The following is a 20,990-nucleotide window of genomic DNA, read 5'->3' on the forward strand; positions in this document are numbered from 1 at the left end:
TATATGTTTCAGATGAAGTATATATAGAGAAGAAAATAATAAGTTGGTATATATTCTTCTGTATCTTCTCGTCATATATTCAGAGGCTAATTAGGTCTCTCCCAATGGGTATCTTTACACGAAAACAAGGTGAAAAAAAGAAAATTTGTGCATAGTACTGTAAACAGAAATAGAAAGTTCACTCATTCCACATCACCAACCATATACTGAGGGACACAAAATATATTGAGGAGGGAAATATGCCTATATAATTGGCCTGATGTGACTGAATACAAAATATGGGTCACCCTACACTGTGAGACACTGCAGGTGTCAACACCAAGATTTTCCACTGACAGTTGCTATATTTTTTGCTCGAGCCAGCTTACTAGCCTCTCATGCTGCATCCATCTACATCACAGCCAGAACCAGAAGTCCTAGTATCAACATCTTTAATGTAGTTGCAAGTATGTATTTCTTCACCTTTTCCTGAGAGTGTAAGAATGAGAAATTCAACTGTTTATTTTCTGATGTGATGTGTAAACTTAAGATTGTATTCATTAGTGGAGATTCACTTAAAAACTCTAAAAAGGTATACTCATCTCCTTCCCATATAATTAAAATGTCATTGATGTATCTCTTAAAAAGAGTTACATGAATTAAATATGGATTGTTAGAATAAATATGTCCTCCTCCCAGCTGCCCATTAATAGATTCGCAAAACGTGGTGAAAAAATGGTCCCCATTGCCATCCCGCATACCTGTAGATAAAAGCTTCTTGATATTTAAAATAGTTATGATAAATAATAAAACCGATAAAATCACAGATCGCCTTTTTGTGTAAAATTGATAGGTCTGGATCTCTACCCAGAAATTTTCTGCAAGCCTCAATTCCCTTCTCATGTTGAATACATGTATAAAGGCTTTGGACATCAATGGTAATCCAGTAATAAGACTCCTTCCATTTTAGTTGAGATATTGTGTATATTACAAAAAAAGATCGTAACTGGATTACATGTTTCTGAAGGAAGATTTCAATATACTCAGACAGGTAAAATGTCTATGAATCAACACCCGCAATAATTGGTCATCCAGGTGGATTTATTAAAGACTTTTGAATCTTTGGTAGAAAATAAAAAATTGGTATCAGTGGGATACATGTAATTAAATACTGAAATTTTTCTTTATGAAACACATTGTGAAGATATTGTATGAGTATACCTCCAAGCTCTTCAATGAAATCACCTCTTGGATCATGTGATAGTTTTTTATATGAATTTAATTGTTTAATAATCTCCGGGCTTCCTTCTCATAGTCTTCTTTATTCAGAGTTACTACGCTCCTGCCTTTATACACCTGTTTAATTACATTATCTGGATTTTCTTGTAGGTGTCTCTTTTTTGATGTTATTGCTATTTTGTGTTCATGATTATTTATGGATGGTCTTATAGTTTCTGTATAAAGTTTAACATTAGGTCCAATTATTTAGTTGTTGTTTTTTTCAATCACAGGAAGTGATATCATACTGGTTCTACATGTGCTGTCTCCATGTCTAATTCATTAGGGTCTAAATACAGCACCCTGTTACATTGTCTCCATCCCCTTGATGAAGTCTTAGAGAGATGAAACGCATTGAGATGCTGTATCTTGACCCCCCTTAATGGAGAGGGTTTTCTACCTGACTGTAATGATTCCAGGAAGGAGTCGACTCTGATTTGTGCAGAGGGTAGGATTGTGCAAGGAGGTTGATTGGGGGTACCCATTGAAGAATGGTATTCTGTTTGTTGCAGCCAATAGGCTGAATTATCAGCTGAGAGCAAGATTGGAACACTGTGGTAAAAGCCTTGAGGGCTGGGACACTTGACTAGTTGCGGCCGTAATTGTCTTGAGAGCTGGTGATGTGTTGCAGCCTTGAGGTCTGGTAAGCCTTGGCAAGAAGCAGCCTATAAGCTGTGAATAAGATGTGGCCTTTGGCTGTGTAGCAGCCTTGAGGGCTGGTAAACCTTAGTGAGAAGCAGCCTCTGGGCTGTGAATAAGATTCAGCCTTTGGCCATGTAGCTGCCTTGAGAGCTGGTAAGCCTTGGCAAGAAGCATCCTCTGGGCTGTAAATAAGATGTGGCCTTTGGTGATATAGCAGCCTTGAGGGATGGTAAGTGTTTTGCATTAAGCAGCATCTGGCTGTGTATAAAATGCAACCTTGGGCCATACAGCAGCCTTGAGGGCTGGTAAGTCTTAGGCAGGAAGCAGCCTGTGGGCTGTGTGCAAGATGTGCAGCTTTTGCCACCAGGTTTACACACAGCAGTACACTTTATTTGCATGCACGGGATGCAAAAGTGTGGCTTGTGCCACCATGTTGACACAAGTAGCAGTACACTGGTTTGCATACACTTGGTGCAATGGTGAGGCTTGTGCTGCCGGGTTGACACAAATGGTAACTCACTGGATTGTGTAAATGAAATGCTGAGGTGTGGCATGTGCCGCCTGGAAGACACAAACAGCAGGAGGGTGGTATGCAGACCGTGCCGCCTGGATGACACAAATGGCAAGAATCAGAGCAAAGCAGACATGGAGACTGGATACTCAACTGGGTATAGGAGATTCACAGCTGAACCAGAATCATGGCACCTTGGCAGGGCACCAGCAAGGTAGAAGAAGGAGGATGCACCAATCCTGTCCCTGTAGAGATGATGTCAGCCAGATGGGAGGACCTACAAGTTGACAGCATGGCATCTTTGTCTCCCAGCAACTGTCCTGATATAATCTCCATCTACCAGGACATGACTGCGGCTTGTGAAAGTACCCCCCCTTGACGAGGGGTTAAAGAACACTTAGCTCCAGGTTTCCCCAGAAAGTCTTGAAAAAATCTCTTTACCAAGGCAGCAGCATTCAATGATCTCATAGGATACCAGGACCCCTCTTCTGGTCCATACCTCTTCCAATGAACCAGGAACTGAAGGCCTCCTCATGAGAGTCTGGAATCCAGAATTGTTTCTGCTACAAACTCTCAGTCCTTGGATAGGGATAGTTGGAGGTCTTGCCAGCCATCTAGAGCAGTACCTGAGGGATGAAGACACCGGCTTGAGTAAAGAGCAATGAAAAATGTTGTTGATTCTGAAGTTAGCAGGCAGATTTAGACGTATGGCAACAAGATTGATTTGATAAATAATCCTAAAATGCCCAATGAACCTAGGACCCAAGTTCTGTGACCGCTGGTGGATGTTGACATTTATGGAGGACAGCCACACTAAATCTCCCACTTTAAAGCTGCATGGTCATCGATGCTTAACCACCCAAGTCTTGGCATGATAGGATGTTTTAATTAGAACCTGGCAAACTTTTTTCCAAACTGACTGTAGCCTTGCAACAGATGTGGAGGATGGAATACCAGTTTCAACTGCCTCAAAATAGTTTGTTCTAGAGTGCATCCCAGAGTTACAGAAGATAGGTGACACAGATGATGAGGAGTGACAAGAATTGTTGAACGAGAACTTCACAATAGGATGAAGGGACACCCAGTCATTCTGGTACTTGGAGACAAAGAATCGGAGGTACTGCTCCAGAGACTGGATCATCCTTTCTGTCTGCCCGTTTGACTGTGGATGGTATCCAGAAAACAAACTGATGTTGATACCCAAGGCAGAGCAGAAACTCTTCCAAAACCGTGCCACAAACTGCGTCACTCGGTTGGAAATTATATCAATCGGCAAGCCATGGAGTCTGAAAATGTAAAGCACAAATAAGGAAGACAACTCTTTAACCAAAGGCAGCATGGTGAGTGGAACAAAGTGCACCATCTTGCTAAAACAGTCAATAATAGTCCAGATAATGGAGCAACTGGAGGAAGATGGCAGGTCGATGATGAAGACCATGGCAATATGGGTCCATGGCTGTGCGAGGAGACTTGTTTCGAGCACAGGTGTCACATGCTAACAGAAATTCCTGCCCATCTTGACCCATAGACTGCCACCAGACAGAACAAGACAGTAACCCAGTTGTTTTAGCAATGCCCAGATGCCCAGATGGCTTGGAAGAAGGTAAAGGCAGCCTTTAAGGAGTTGAAGCCTTGAAGAGCTTTGTCGGACCAGTTTGCCACATCGGCTCCTTTTCTGGTAAGCTCTACAATTGGCATGAGTATGGATGAAAAGGAGTTAATAAATCTGCTATAATAGTTGGCAAAGCCAAGGAAGCATTGTACTGTTTTTAGATTGGTTGGCAAAACCCAATCCAAGAAGACCTTGACTTTGACCAGGTCCATCAAAAACCCTCAAAAGGAGATAATGTACCCAGAAATGATACCTTTTGGATTTCAAAGTCACATTTCTCTGGTTTTGCATGCAAGTTGTTTTCCAGGAGTTTAAGTAGCACCTGTCTCACATGCTTATAGTGATCCTCTAGGGAGCTGGAGTAAATAAGAATATCGTTGAGGTAGACCACTGTAAATACCCCAATATATTCCCTCAACACATCGTTGATGATGTCCTGGAATACAGCTGGGGCATTAGACAGGCCAAATGGCATCACTAGATATTCGTAGTGGCCGGAATGGGTGTTTAAGGCCGTCTTCCACTCATCACCTTCTCTGATGTGATCCAGGTTTTACACTCCTTTGAGATCTATCTTGGTGAAGATGGAGGCTCCCTGGAGCTGATCAAACAATATGGAGATCATAGGCAATGGATAGGAATTATTCACCGTGATGTTAATCAAACCTCAAAAATCTATGCACGGTCGGAGAGAGACATCCTTTTTCTTCACAAAAAAGAAGCCCGCTCTGACCGGCGATTTTGAAGGCCAAACGAAGCCTTTCTCCAAGGCATCCTGGATATATTTCTCCATTGCTTTGCTCTCAGGAAGAGAGAGTGCATACAGTCTACCTCTGTGAAGCCTTGCTTCAGGAAGGAGATCAATAGAGCAGTCATAGGAGTGGTGAGGTGGTAGGGTTTCCACCATTTTTCATAGAAAAGACCTGCCAAATCTCGGTAAAGAGCTGGAATCTTAGAAGCTGATTCAGACTGGACGGCAGCAGCCAGACGGACAGGAAGTGTGATGCAGGTAGAGGAAAAGGTATCACCCCATTGAAGAATCTCTCCAGTATGCCAATGAACGTCAGGGTTGTGTCTTCTGAGCCAAGGAAGGCCTAGGACAAATAATGCAGGCAGACACTGGAGCAACAAGAATGTAATTTACTCAGAATGTAGGGCTACTATAGACAATCAAAACAATGCCAATTCTGGATCATTCTTCACCATTTAGCCCAACCACTGAGAGGGGTTGTGCTAAAGGTTCAGACACCAGCCCCAAGGTGTCGAATAAGGAGATGTCTATAAAATTCCCTGCTGCACCACTATCTAAGAATGCTGGGACAGAAACTAGATGATCTTCCCTTGAATTATTGTGGAGACAAGGACTGAATTATCAGGAGAGACAGATGCAAGGCCTAGATGTAACTTTCCCAAAACACCTAGACCTTGCCTTTTCCCGATTTCACTGGACAAATCATGGCTGTATGTCCTTTCCCTCCACAATATAAGCAGAGGCCTTGGAAACATCTTCTTAATTTTACTTGGGCAGAGATATGGTAGGTACCCAACTGCATCGGCTTTCCTGGATCCGGTGGTGTTACCGAAACTGGTGACCAAGGAACAGGTGTAGGAAGTTCCCTCTCCAGTCTTTTTTCCCGAAGGAGGCGATATATGCAAACAGCAAGATGCATGAGGTCATCCAATGCCTCCAGAACAGCATGCTGGACAAGAGTGTCTTTTATCTGATCCGAAAGACCAGGTGGTATTGACTCCATAGTGCTGGGTCATTCTACCTGGAGTTAATGGACCACTTGCAGAAAACAGTGCAGTAGTCTTCTGCAGCTCTCTGACCCTGTGACAAAGACCAAAGTTTTGACTCTGCCAATGCCGCCTTGTCCGGGTCATTGTGCAGAAGGCCTAGGGCAGTGAAGAAAGCATCCACAGTATGGAGAACACTGTGTGCAGGAGCTAGACCAAAGGCCCAGGTCTGAGGGTCACCCTGAAGCAGGGAGATAATAATTTCAACTCATGGAATCTCTGATCCCGATGATCCAGGCTGAAGATTAACAAATAATTTACATCTTTCTCGGAAATTAAGAAAGTCCTTCTGATTGCCAGATAAATGGTCCAGCAGATTTAGTTTTGGCTTGAGGGGGCAAGTTGGAGATGGAGTTGCTCGTGTTTCCTCGACCCAGAGTGATAGCTCCTGAACTATTTGCATCAAGATCTGGATTTGGGCAGCAAAAATTTGGGCTGGATTCTTTACAAAATGTTATGGCTGGTGATAATGTAATGATTCCAGGATGGAATCAATTCTGAATTGTGCAGTGCAAAGGTTTGTGCGAGGAGGTTGGTTGGGTGTACCGCTTGAAGAATGGTATTCTACAGTATATGTTGCAGCCAAGAGGCTGAATTAAAAGCTAAGAACAAGGTTGTAACAGTCTTGTAACAGCCATGAGGGCTGGGTCACTTGACTAGTTGCCGCCTGGATGACACAAATGGCAAGAATCAGACCAAAGTAGACATGGGGACTGGGTACTCGACTAGAAACAGGAGATTCACAGCTGAACTGTAAACACATAGAACGCTATCACTGGCACCTGAGCAGCTCATCAGCAAGGTAAAAGAAGGAGGAATCACCAATCCCGTCCCTGTAGAGCTGATGACATCCAGATGGGAGGACCTACAAGCTGACAGCATGGTGTCTTCATCTCACAGCAACTGGCCAGAGATAATCTCCATCTACCAGGATGTGACTTCAGCTTGTGACACTGACACTCATATTTAACAACTATATATTTTATGTTGTGTCCTCTGTTATAGCTAGGCATTTTTTTCACCACCCTCAGCAATGGTAAATATGGGTCAGAAGTTACAACCGGCAAAAGCTGTTTTGCTCTTTTAGTGGTATGTCTACTATTGTTGTTACATTGACACATGGAATAAGTCCAGTATTGACTGGTTGTAATGTAGATTTCAGAATTTCTTACTAGTTCTTTCAATTTATAGCCTTGCTGTAAGTTTGTTTGTATAATTTTGGTTAATTGTTACTTTGAATGTTGTCATCTCAATGGGTTTTCAAATACAGTATATGGCTAATGTACACTATGAGTTTGACTGCTGTTCATCATCTCTGAGTTCTCCCTTCCTCTCTCTGATTATCATTTTCTCTACCTTAGATTTTCCCTCTGACTTTCACCTTCCAAACATCACAGAATTAAGCTCACAAGCACAAACTTTCTTCTCTTGACCCCACCTTCTTATCTTCCTCTCTGGACACCTTACCCATCCTCTCCTGCACTGACCTAGCTATCTCCTTTTATAGCTCGTTCCTCATTTCTGCTCTATACTCTACAACCTCAACATCACTCTCAGCTTTTGCAGGGACATTTAGCAACACTGACACTCTAAGTCATCTGCAACCTTCAGAAATGTGCCTGCATTGAAAGAAATTAGATATTCACACTGAGTACTGTCCGTCCATTTCAAATTCATGCTACCTATAACTCTGTTCTGTTTCACAATAAACAATCATAATTCAAATATTTTAATGTCCTGGACCCCCCAACCCATACCAACCCTTTGCTATATTCAAACCTCTCCACTGCCCTCCTGCTTCTTCATTACCCTTCATCCACCCTTTCTGCTCTTGACTTTACTGCCCACTTCACTGTTTTCACTCCAGTCTCCTCCTTCCCTTCCACTTCTGTGCAGCCACGGACATTCGCAAGGTACCATCCTTAGAGGACAGTATTATGTCTGTAGCTCGGGTAATGGTGGTTTATTTTTTCCTACAGATGTGTAATAAATTTGTACTTTCACTGTGTCTTTGACCTGTGTTTATTTTAATATTTTTTTGCAGGTGAATTAGAGGCACCAGTGGGCCCTTAATGCCCTACATGCTGGTACTTGTGGTTCACCAAATACCAGCAAGCAGGGAGCCTTGCTGGTACCTCTAGTTCTACTGTAAAAGACAATATTATACAATTTATTTTTTACACAATAATCTTGGCACCCACTGCCCAGGGGTGCCGGGAAAGCCCCAGGCTATCAGCCCAGGCCTGGGGTGCCCTGGAGAAGGGGAACCCTTTCATGGTGGGGTCCCCACCTCCCTATGGATCCCAGGCCTGGGCTGACTAGCGATCAAGTGATAACGCTTTGGTCAGGAGACCTGGTGAAAGGGAATTACACCGCCGCTAAATAGTGTCTGTTACATTTTGCAGAAATAAAAGTAGACCCCAACTCATTTTGTCCCCCATATTTCATGAATCAGGCCTTGCTCCCTGAGCCTGGTGCTGGTTGATGAAAATACTTCGGACCCCCTTTTTTACTACAACTAGGAATGGCATAGAAAAGCTTGGCGCTGGTTATGCTTTTAGGGGGGACCTCATATAGTTGTTTTTTTATTTTTACAGTTTACTATTTTTTAACACAGAAACATTTAATGATCTCATGGATCAGTGCATGTTTCTTTGTAACTCGGTCCTGCTCAGGCTATACTCGCTAGCCTAAAGCAGGTCTATTATTTTACAAGTTTCAGGGCAGTAATAGTGTGCGAGTTAAAAATTCACACTCCGGTACATTACCTGAGTTGTATCCTCACAATGGCAAAATATCTGGATACGAGTTTTGCCATTGTGAGGTGTGACAGTCCAATAAAAATGCAAGTTTGCATGTTCTCTTACCCAATTACATTGGTTGAGTTTACAAGATGTTCCAGGTTAGCACTATACTCACACATTTTGTAAACTGGGACCCTATTATATTTTTCAACAGGTGTGTAAAGTGTCTCCTGTGTGTTTCACATATTTATTAGCAGTATAATATACAGTAGTACACTGTTTATCTGATTCTCTTTGAATATTTATTTAAACCAGGGCTGGCAGAATGAATCCTCCACATTCCAGTGAGATTCTGATACCAACATTTTAAAATTCAACCACTGTTCACATTTTAAAACTATTTTGTGTTGACTAAAATATATTTAAAATATTTTTCTTTATATTCTCTTTCCTAAGATCAATTACGGAACAAGTGACCCTGTCCTAAGTGACAAACAATTATACCCAACCTTTTACCGTATTGTCCCAGATGATCAGAGCCGTTATGCAGCGATTGTTAAGTGTCTGCAACATTTTGGATGGAACTGGGTTGGAGTCATTACACCAAATGATGGTAGTGGGGACATGGAATTACGAGAACTGAGTATAATGATGAGCCAGCATGGGATCTGCATTGAGTTTATTATTAAATTGACTAATAATGAGAACATTAATATGAAGAAAATTCAGGATGTCAAAAATATGACTGCAAGAATTATAGTAATTTGTGGTCTTTTTGCCATACATTATATTGAATTTTTTGATCATTCTGAAACTATTAATGAAAATATCACATTAATCCTCCATGAATCATGGACTAATATAAAATATATGGAATCTCTCTTCTACCCATCTGTAAATTGTAGTTTAATTTTTATTTTTAATCCCAAAAATGTCCCCAACATTAATAATTTTATTTATAATGTAAACCCATCTAATAGACCCTCCGATCCCATGATGGAAGATATTTGGCTCTGGATTTATAGTTGTCTTTCCCCAAACTTATTCAAAAATGCTGTTTATCAGCTCGTATACAAATTTTCTGGTGTTAACTGCACTGGCAGAGGTCGTCTTCCACGGACATTTCATGGTATTGCAGACACAAAGCCCCACTATGCGTACATGGCGGTGTATGCTCTGGCTCATGCTCTGCATAATATGAATCCAGTTAGAAATGAAACTGAAACATACAGATTAAGAAAAATAGTAAGTTGTGTGCACTGTATGTAAAACAATAAATATTTTTATTTTATTTTGATGGATACCTGACATGGAAATACTGTCCCTCTCCCTCCTATGCCCTACATACATCAGTCAATTAGTTTGTGGCACAAATCATTTGGCTCCATATATGCTATAAACAGGGGTATAAGCACAAGACACTCTCAATTTATAAATTATTTTTTTAATTTTAACATACTCTTTTTTTATTTCCCTATGTAAGCGGTGCTACATAAAAAACCTTCATTACACAGATTCCAACGGGGAAGAGATGATCTTTAATGAGAGAGGAGATCTGCCCTCCAAGTGGTCTTTAGCAAACTGGGTCATTTATGAGAATGGCACAACATATGAATTTGTGGTAAAGTCTGTAACCACCTTTGAAGAATCACTAGAAGATGACCAGGATAACCATATCAAACCAGGAGATATTACATGGAAAGAAGGAATGGTAGGATATTATCAAATATAGTATGTATGAAATCGGTTGATGTTTAATACAAGGTATCTTTCAAAAAGAATTATATCACCTTAGTAACTGTACTAAGGTATTATGACTGGACATGGAATGGCTTTACTAGCTGAGATTAGCAAGAGATATCTGTAAGACCCCTAAATAGTTTGGTCAGAGACCCTCTGGGTGCAGCCTCTTCTGAAGGGTCAGACACAAGATGTCACCTTCATGGCAAATTGACATGGGCACATTGCGCAGTGACAAAATCTTATTATTAGCCATCTCAATTCCTTTTTACATTTCCTGAACAACTGTAGGCAGATGGTTACACATTGGGGATGTAGTCATTAAGTTAACATTTATAATGTCAAGAGTTATTATTCAACATTATTTAATGTCAACAGGCAACGAATCAATACTCTCAGAATGTCGGCAAATATCTCCTGCATTACACAGTTAATGAATGGCCCTTAAACATATTCTACAAAAGTACAGCAGGTGAAAGTTTTAATTTTTAATCCCTGTCAGGTAAACTTAAAGTTGATGCTGAGGGAAAGGAAATGGAATTCAGCTAAAAAAATGTGAAGGCTGCTGCTGGCACAAGCTGCCCTGGACCAACCAATGGAGGATTTAAAGTGTCCTAATTCCAATTACTGCCCATTTGTTTAGATGTGTGTCAGTCACTTTGGGAATGTGATATGCATCCCCTACATGCTTGTTAACTTCAGACACTTTAATTCATGCTAATGTTGGGGAGTGGGGAAGGAAATGGAGACATACAGCTAAAAATTGTGAAGGTTGTTGCTGGAGCCAGCTGCCCTGGAAGCTGAACCACCAATGTATTCTTATTTGTGGTCATACCCTGGAATCTGAACCACCTATGTATTCTTATTTGTGGTCATACCCTGGAATCTTAAACACCTATGTATTCTTATTTGTGGTCATGCCCTGGACTTTGGACCACCTATATATTCTTATTTGTGGTCATACCCTGGACTTTGGACCACCTATGTATTCTTATTTGTGATCATGCCCTGGATTTTGGACCACCAATGTATTCTTATTTGTGGTCATGTCCTGGATGTTGAACCACCATTTTAATCTTTAGTCTTGTTTTTGCGAATTTTTTTATATTTACTAATTAAGTAATATATATTATACCCTGCAGAAAATTTTAGGTAATCCACATCAGTCCCAGCACAGCCGGACTGGCCATCTAGCACTTCTGACAAATGCCAGAAGTACTGATGGACTGATGGGCCAGTCCAGTCTGAAACCTGGCATAGCAACTCCACCTCCCAGCACACTGCCAGGATACTGGGAGATGGGTGGCATGCCATGAGGCCAGGCCCCCGTGACTCGTGGCATGCCCCAGTGAGATTTGACCATGCCCTGTGAGGCAATGCTACACCCCTTTTGCATGAGTGTGCCATCAGCATGCAAACAGAGAATAATGCCAGGGCTGATCTAGAGCCCCAGGCTGTCCCTGGTCCCAGCCCTTAAGGAAAAAAAATATACATACATATGAAAAAATTAGAAATGCTGCTGCTGACACCAGCCTGGACCATCAATGGGTGCTTGATGCTCTATAGGGGATTTAAACTGTTATAATTCATATCATGGGCATAACTAGAAATTTTTGGGCCTCATAGCATAATTTTTAAGGGCCCTTCCCCCTACTATGGGTTGGGTATGAGATCCCTGATGGTCGGGTTGCTGGCAGTCAGAATACCAAAAGTGGCTTTCTGACACCTGCAGTTAAGTACCCTAGCCATTCCCCTGCCGCCTAACCCTCACCTTTCCTCCCACAGATTAACTTTAACCCTCCCCCAGAGCCTAACTGTAACCCTGCCCCTAGTGCCTAACCCCTACCCTAACCCAAAGCCTAAAACTTACAGTCGGGATGTCAGGGATCGCGAGATTCTGAAACCGAGGTAGCCAATTACATCCCACATGTATTGTATATACATACATTATATATATATATATATATATATATATGCAAAGAGGTGGACAACAGCACCTTCTAGTGCAGTCATTTTATGGTACAAATAAAAAATCCTTCACCAGGACTTATCACCCTCTATGTGCTGGAGGTATACCTTATAAGGTGGAATACACCACTTGGTAATTCACATATAATGACTTCAATAGCAACCATCACATAATGGAAAGGAAAAAGGTGCAAGATGGAATTGTCCTTGGGCTCCAACCCACCCTTATGCTGTATATATGAAACAGGACATTCACAGTTTAACAAACCAATCACTTCAGTGACAGGGATTGCCACTTGTGGCTGAAATGATTGGTTTGTTTGGACCTCCACAAAACAAGCTGCCAATGTGCAGTGGACATTGGTGGCAATGATCCCATACACAAACTGGCTTTACAACATAGGTAAGATCAGATGTCGTCGTCGTCATCATCATCATCATTCCCATTAGTGTGTGCATCCTCTTCTTCACACTGTATCAATTTGCCCCTGCTGGAATCCTCCATTACAGGCGCCTAATTGCTGGTAAATGTCTTCCTTGTGGAATTTTTAATTCATTTTGATGAACATCATCTTTTTCACATTTGGGAGAGTAACCTCCTACGCTGATCACTGACAAGGTTCCAGGCTGCGCTGAAAACTCTTTCATAGTACACACTGGAGGGTGGGCAACTTAAGTAAAGCAAAGCCAGTTTGTGTGAGGGGGACTCCAAATTGCCTCTTTTTCCTGCCAGTAGTGAAATGGACTGTCTGACAGGACTATTTGGATGCTATCCCTAAAATAATCATCCACCATTCTCTGAATGGTGACCGTATCAGACAAAGTCACGGTAGACATGTCACTCATTGTAGGCAGTTCTTTCAGACCCAACCAGATGTCATTAGGTTTTTGCTGACTGATCTGCATCACCACCAGCAGTGGGTCTCTTAGGCAAATTTAGTTTTTTTCCTGACAGCCACAGAAACTGAAGGAGGAGATGCTGCCGTGTCATGTGCTGCTTGAGCTGGCAGTTTTTTTCACCAACAGCTCTTTGCATCTCTTCAGATTTATATCCGTCAGAAAGAAAGACACAAGGTATGACTTAAACCTAGGATCAAGTATGGTCGCCAAAATAAAGTGATCTGATTTCAAGAGATTGACAACCCTAGGATCCTGGCAAAGCGACTGAAGGGCTTGGTCTCCAAGTCCGACATACTTAGTGGAAACACTCCATTTCCGCTCCTCCTTCAGATTCTCCAACTGCTTTTGCAAAATTCTGATTAGGGGAATGACCTGACTTAAGCTGGCAGTGTCTGAACTAACTTCTCATGTGTCAAGTTCAAAGGGGTTGAGAACCTTGCACAACATGGAAATTATTCTCCACTGCACTTGACTAAGGTGCATTCCCACTCCTTTCCCTATGTCAGTGGTTCCCAAACTGTGTGCCTAGGCACCCTGTGGTGCCTCTGGACACTTGTAGGGGTGCCTCAGGTTGGTGTTCTAGCACAAAATCAAATTATTTATGGTCAATGTAATTTAAATATGTGAACAAACAGAAGTGCAAACCTGTCCACCACCACATAACTGAACCTAAAGATTACAGGTAAGCACAATTTAATTTACTACATTTTTTTCTGAATTTCTCAATAACAATCATTTGGCTTAGGGTTGCCATAAAAACAGTGCTGATACTCTAAAATGCCATCATTCAAAAAAGTTTTGGAACCACTGCCCTATGTCATAGGCCATTGTGTAGCCTCAGATGGCCTTTTGCTGCTCCTCCATCTGCTGAAACATATAGAGGTTATAATTCCACCTAGTTACTAACTCTTGCTTCAGCTGATGGCAGGGCAAATTCAACAGTACTTGTTAGTGCTGCAATTTTTGACACGCAGCTGCTGAATGTCAAAAATGTCCACAAATCTTTTGGACCACTGAGAGCATCTCCTGCACACCCCTGTCATTTTTAAAAACATGTTGCTCCACCAAGTTAATTGCGTGAGCAAAACATGGGACATGTTGGAATTCGCCCAGATGTAATGCTCACACAATATTTTTGGCATTGTCAGTAATCACAAATCCCGAGGAGAGTCCAAGTGGGGTAAGCCATTTTGCAATGATTTCCATCAGTTTTTCAAAGAGATTCTCAGTGGAATGCCTCTTAGTGAAACCGGTGATACACAGAGTAGCCTGCCTCTGAATGAGCTGGCATTTGTTAGATGCTGCTGTTGCTGTTTGCACTGTTGTGCCCAGTGGGCTGTCACACTCATTTAATCTTTAGTTTACCCTGTCCCACTTGTCGACATATCTGTGTTTAAATGGACAGTGGGTACAATGGCATTTTGGTTGACACTAATAAGGTTTTTCTTACTGTCCTTGTACAGACTGGGAATTGATAATCTAGAGAAGTGGAAGCTAGAAAGGACATGGCAGTGGGCACATATGACCTCAATTAACTGTCTAAAACCCACTGCATTAATGGTGGATAGTGGATGCCATCTAAAACCAGCATAGTGTCAGTAATCGGTCAGTAATCCGCCACTGCTGTCATACTTGTTCCCCCATGCAAAGGATTGTTTGACAGTCAATTGTTTTGTTAAACTACTAAAAGTAGTCTTCTTCCTGGTCCCCTTCTGGGATGAAGATCCACTCACAGCAGCAGCAACAGGCTTAGCACTCAAGGATCCTTCTAAGGAATCACAGATAGGAGAGGAGCCAGTCATGCTTATGAAATTGAATGCAGCAGGACTACTTCCAATCATGAATGAGGATATTGATGATGCAGGTGTTAGTGGTGGAGATTGCAGGCGCTTGGATCTAACAGAGAGAAGGGAGCAGCTAGGTGACACTGGACTGATTGTTAAATTTTTAGCCAAAGTTTCTGAATTTAGTATACACTTTGGAATATGATGAATGCACTGCAAGTGACGTAACAGGTAGGAGGTTCCTAGCTGGTTAAGGTCCTTAACTCTTCTCAATTTTCCTTGGCAAACATTATAAATGGCTTGATAACTGTTGTCTGGATTTGGTTGGAAATAATTCCACACATGAGAAGTGGATTTTTTGTCAATGGGCTTTTTCCTACCATGGGCAACAACATTGTCTGATTTACACAAATAACATCCTCGGCATCAACATACTCATCATCCTTGTTAGTGCCAACTACAAAAATATCCTCCTCATTCTCCTGGTGCAATTCCAAAGAAGCATCCTTGATTTCTACGTCAGCAGGTTGACGTGTGCTGCTCATACCCACATTTGCAGAGGGCACACAAATGGTGGAAGGAGGATCCTCATCAAGTAGAAAGGAAGACATTATTTTAAAATGCAGAACCACCAGTCATAAATAAAGGCCAAGGCCTTATCCTTTCCATACCACTTTATGTTGCAAATGGCATATTGCCAATTTTTTGTTTCTCTGCAACTAACTTAGCTTTTAATTTTTTTTCTTTAACACTGTAAAACATTACTTGATTGATTTTAAATGCCCTGACTTAAGCCCGTGGGCATCAGACTTCATAGATGACATTGACACCTTCCATCGTCAACTTGACTGCCGGCAGCAGCTGCAATACTAGTATATGGTTCCTGCTCTCCTCTCATTTGATCATCCTCCATATCAACAAACTTACTCTGCAGTTTGACCGGCAGTGTCACCGAACAATATTTGCAGTTTCAAACGCGATCACCTGTAGAGTATGTACATGCAAACATGTGATTCCCTGTAGAGTATGCATGTGCAAACATGTGATCACCTGTAGAGTATGTTTGTGCAAACATGTGATCACCTGTAGAGTATGCACGTGCAAACATTGTGATTGCCTGTAGAGTATGCGTGTGCATACATTGATAAACATATTTGAGACCACCCTCATGCAATATGTGAAAATAACAACAGCACTTTACAGTAAATATTTAACCATTCACATTAGTCCCTGCCCCAGTGGAGCTTACAATCTATGGGCCAGATTCCAAGATTTAGGCATTGCTGATATTTACACAGATCGACTGATGGTTAGACGCAGGTAGATTTAGGTTTAGGGAGCGTAGCAGGGTTATGGTTAGGTTTTGGGGGGAGGTTAGGGTTAAACACCCCAAGGGGAAGGGTTAGGGTTAAGCACTCCTGTGGAGAGGATACAGTTACAAACCAGTAAGGGAGGGTTAGGCAGAGGGAGAGGGCAAGGGGTTAGGGTACTTACCTGCCTTGTCAGGATCTTCTCACTTCAGCCAGCTGGCATCGGGATATACAGCTGCCGGGACTTCATTCCCTTTCAATATGAACAGGTGCAGAGTTTAGAGATGGGAAATCCCACCCAATATGTGAATATGATATATAGAACAGAGAGACAGGTTGTGACATTCTAATATCTAAAGTTCAATTCATATTTTACATTTAACTACCTGTATAAGGTCCCCAGATCTCGGTGCAATGACAGATGTTCTCCTGGCTACAGAAAAGCTTCTAATGGAGGATTCCATGTCTGCTGCTATGACTGTGTCCCGTGTTCTGGGGGGGAAATGTCCAATGTTACAGGTAGGGATGTGTCACACACAGGAAGAGTTATAGGCTACAATTGCTATGGGGAATGTGCTCAGGATAGAAGAAATTTTATAGAATTAAAAGAATGAACAGATGGCACAAAACAAAGTTCTTCATGTCACCAGTTCATTCAGTGATAAAGGAAGAAGAGTTACTCACACTAAGGTATAAAATTCCACATTATTAACACACCGCCCATCATGGGATGTAGTCAGCATCACTACAGCCAGAATCCTGATGATCACTATACCGACTACAGGCCCCGATGGGTCAAAATGGTGACAACTTCAAATGATAATTATTAGGGTTAGGCTGTGGGAGGGGACAGTTAGGTTTAGGCTGCAGGAGGTAAGGGTTAGGGTTAGGCATTAGGGTTAGGCTGTGGGAGGGGATAGTTAGGGATAGACTGTGGGGAGGGGTGGGCTAGATTTAGGCTGCAGGAGGGGTGGGTTAGGGTTAGGCTGCAGGAGGGTATGGTTAGGGTTAGACTGTGGGGAGGGGTGGGTTAGGGTTAGGCTGTTGGGAGGGGAGGTTATGGTTAGGCTTTGGGAAGGGGACAGTTAGGGTTAGGTTGCAGGAGGGGATGGTTAGGGTTAGGCTGCAGGAGGAAATGGTTAGGGTTAGGCTGTAGGAGGGGACGGTTAGGGTTAGGCTGTGGGAGGGAATGGTTATGGTTAAGCTGCAGGAGGGGTGGATTAGGGTTAGGCTCTGGGAGGGAATGGTTAGGGTTAGGCTGTGGGGAGGGGTGCGTTACGGTTGGGGTTAGGGTTAGCCTTAGAATACTTACCGAAAAATTGTTGCCATTTCCACCATTGGTATTCCGACCATCAGAATTCTGACCATCGGGATGCTCTAACCAACCCAAATGCCATATTGTGGTAATGTCAATTTTCCCGCTACTGATTAAACTTTATTGAGTTTCAACAGTGATGTACTGTACAAGGTGTGACTATTAAATAACGAGACTGTACTTGTACACTGCAAAGGGAGTGGGGAACATTGACCTTGGACTATCCCAAAACAGTTTTGAAAGCTTCACTCCTCTCACACAGATAGTTTGCTGTCACACGTCATTCAAAGAAATTGTGTATTTCCCATGTTTTGTAAAAATTCTTAGTTCATATATAGAGCAATGTTTTAACTTATGATTTTTAATTAAATTTATCAAAACGCCCATAAAATCTTTCTGAATTCTAACCAAGGCTTACGGGACAGAATGTATGTCACGTGCACATGTGTACACAGTGGCACAAAAGATTTATCAATGGCCGTGAGGATGTCAAAGATGATCCATGTCCTGGAAGGCCTTGCACATCAAAAAGAAATTAACTTTTGGAAAAAATTTAGAAAACTGTTTGAATTGATCATCAATTTAGCATCAAAATGATAGCAGAAATGGAAACATTGACAAAGAAACTGTTATGCAAGTTTTGCATCAAGAACTTATCATGACAAAAGTTTTTGCTAATATGGTTATAAGGCTTCTCACAGTAAGAAAATTGAAAGCAAATTTGCACAAACATTTTGGAACAAACTCAAGTAATTGAAGTAACATGGAACATCCAGTACAATCCTTAGACAAAACGCCAGCCCATGCACTGGAAAATACTATCATCACCAAGAATGAAGAAAGTACATCAGCAAATCCAAATGAAAAGCCATGTTAGCTATTTTCTTTGATATCTAGGGTGTTATTTTGGAAGACTGGGTACCGGAAGGTGCATCAGTGAAACAACATTACTACAAAAATGTTCTAGTAACTTTGAGGGAGAGAATTAGAAGAAAGAAGCCAGAGTTCTGGAAAGATGGTTTCATCCTCTGTGCCGCAGTTTTTGGCTGAGAAACAGATTGTGGTGCTAGAGCCCTCTCCATACTCACCAGACCCAGCACCCTGTGACTTCTTTCTTTTCCCTAAAGTCAAACATGGATCAAAATAACCCATTCTGCATCAGTTACATCATAGGTAAAGAAGAAAACGACTGAGCTGCTCAGACAGCTGACAGATAATGAGCTACAGTGCGGCTCTGACCAATGGGAAATAAGAATACAGCGGTGTGTGGATGCACAAGGGGAGCACATAGAAGGGGAGCACATAGAAGGGGAATGGAGTTAAAATATACTTTAAATAATTAGAAATAAATTAAAGCATCAGTCTGGTTATTTAATAGCCACACCTCATATTTCATATGAAAGACACATAGGTAGTATACTTACATAGTATACTCTGTATAACTCCTCAGTATAGTATACAAGTAAATATATTATATATAGATAGAATATATATGAAATATATCCGATTGCCAAAGGTCAAGAAAAAGCATGAAGGCTATTTTTTGTTGATGTTTATTGGAATTTGATGTTCTTTAATTGTTTTATTATGATCAACATAATTGGACACACAATTAATGTGTTGTTGTTATATTTAATTACAGACAGTGAGATCTGCCATAAATGTCCTGATGAAGAATGGCCGGATGGGAGAAAAGTGAGCTGCATTCCCAAATCGTACGACTTTCTGTCATATGAGAAGGACATTGTGGTACTAATTTCTGCAGTAACATCTTCATCTTTCTCTGCCATAACATTATTTATATTAGGGAGCTTTATTTATTACTGGGACACTCCCATTGTGAAAGCCAATAATCAGGCTGTAAGCTTCATTCTCCTGGTCTCCATCTTGCTGAGCTTCCTCTGTGTGTTCTTGTACCTCGGTCGGCCAGTGGACATAACCTGCAGGCTGAGACAGACGTCATTTGGGATCTTCTTCTCCACAGCTGTCTCTTCTGTACTGGCCATGACGATCACTGTCTGCATTGCTTTCAAAGCCACCAAACCTGGCTGTCACTGGAGGATTTGGGTCACACTCAAAGTGTCTAATTATGTGGTGATTGTGTGCTCCTCTGTCCAAGCTCTGATCTGTGGAATCTGGCTGTCTATTTCTCCTCCCTACCAGGAGTATGACCTTCACTCCTATCAGGGAATGATCATCATTCAGTGTAATGAAGGGTCAGTGATTGGGTACTACTCTGGGTTGGGTTACATGGGGATTCTGGCGGTTGTGAGCTTTGTTCTGGCTTTCATAGTGAGGACATTACCAGACAGTTTTAATGAGGCCAAGTACATCACCTTCAGCATGCTGGTGTTCTGCAGTGTCTGGATTGCAATGATCCCGGCCTATCTGAGCACCAAAGGGAAAGATGCGGTGGCTGTGGAGATATTCGCCATATTGACGTCATGTGCTGGAGTTCTGTGCTGTATATTTTTCCCAAAGCTGTATATTCTGCTTATGAAACCTGAACTTAACTCCAGGAAAATGATTCTGGAGAAAACTTATGTATAAAACATCACATACTCTATACTTATGCAATTTAATAACTTTTTTGTTTAAATAAACTTAAATGTATTGTAAGTTGGTTTACAGTATGTAAATAAGTTGATGTATCTTGGAGCTATTCAAAGTGATCTCCTCCACTGTCCTAGCTGCCCCCTTAAAAAAAAAATACCTCTTACAAGTCATTGTGTGCCTGATTCAGATGTGGATGCAGAAGTGCCCAATGCAGGGTCTATTCTCACAGGTCTCTTAGGATTCAGCATGTAAGACTTCTGGTACCATTGAGGCGAGGTCTTCACCAAAAACAGCCACCCACTGTTCCTTTAGAAATGGATACGTTTACCTGTAATTAGGCAGCCACCTGGACTTAACTCCAGATAGTAGAGGCTTACACAGATTACCTAGGGCCACTTGATGTTATCTGACTGGTTGAGGATTGGAATGGTGAGGTACCCTCAATGAAGTCTACTGGGCAGAGCTTTCATAGTAGAAGTGGCTAGGGCAGCCAACATATGTCTAGAGAGCTGAGAGGTGGCCAGTGGCCCAATGCGGCTATTGAGCCAGTATTTACACAGACTGAGATGCGGACTTGAGGACTGAGGTGTGGCTGTGACAGCCAGAATGTGGCTTCTTGTGTTAAAGTAGTAACAGGCTTAGAAGTGGCCATGTACAAAAAGGGCAACACAATGGTGCAAGGTCTACACCACAAAACATACCAGGAAAGACTAAAAGATCTTAATATGTATAGTTTACAACAGAGAAGGGAAAGGGGGACATGATAGAAATGTTCAAATATATAAAGGGTTTTAACAAGGTAAAGGAAGGAGACATTCTTCAAAGAAAGAGAACCATTAGAAAAAGAGGACATG

At 41.8% G+C, this 20,990-nt stretch overlaps 1 protein-coding gene and 1 pseudogene across 1 annotated transcript; both read left to right on the plus strand.

Moving 5' to 3' along the window:
- The window catches only part of LOC148481528 (vomeronasal type-2 receptor 1-like), a 30,780-nt pseudogene extending 19,161 nt beyond the window's left edge, over positions 1-11,619 (plus strand).
- Positions 11,620-11,958: 339 nt separating this feature from the next.
- Positions 11,959-20,130, plus strand: LOC148481529 (vomeronasal type-2 receptor 26-like). The gene is made up of 3 exons (XM_088453286.1): positions 11,959-11,967; positions 16,661-16,784; positions 19,223-20,130. Exons 1-3 carry the CDS (start codon positions 11,959-11,961, stop codon positions 20,128-20,130), a joined length of 1,041 nt encoding a protein of 346 aa, XP_088309412.1.
- Positions 20,131-20,990: the final 860 nt, after the last annotated feature.

Source organism: Taudactylus pleione, unplaced genomic scaffold (assembly GCF_031769625.1).
Source record: "Taudactylus pleione unplaced genomic scaffold, aTauple2 ptg000575l, whole genome shotgun sequence".
Classification (NCBI taxonomy): Eukaryota; Metazoa; Chordata; class Amphibia; order Anura; family Myobatrachidae; genus Taudactylus; species Taudactylus pleione.

Excerpts from the sequence above, each read along its gene's own strand:
- LOC148481529 (XM_088453286.1), top strand. Across the intron at positions 16,785-19,222 it reads GGAAATGTCCAATGTTACAG|ACAGTGAGATCTGCCATAAA; the intron begins GTAGGGATGTGT and ends ATTTAATTACAG.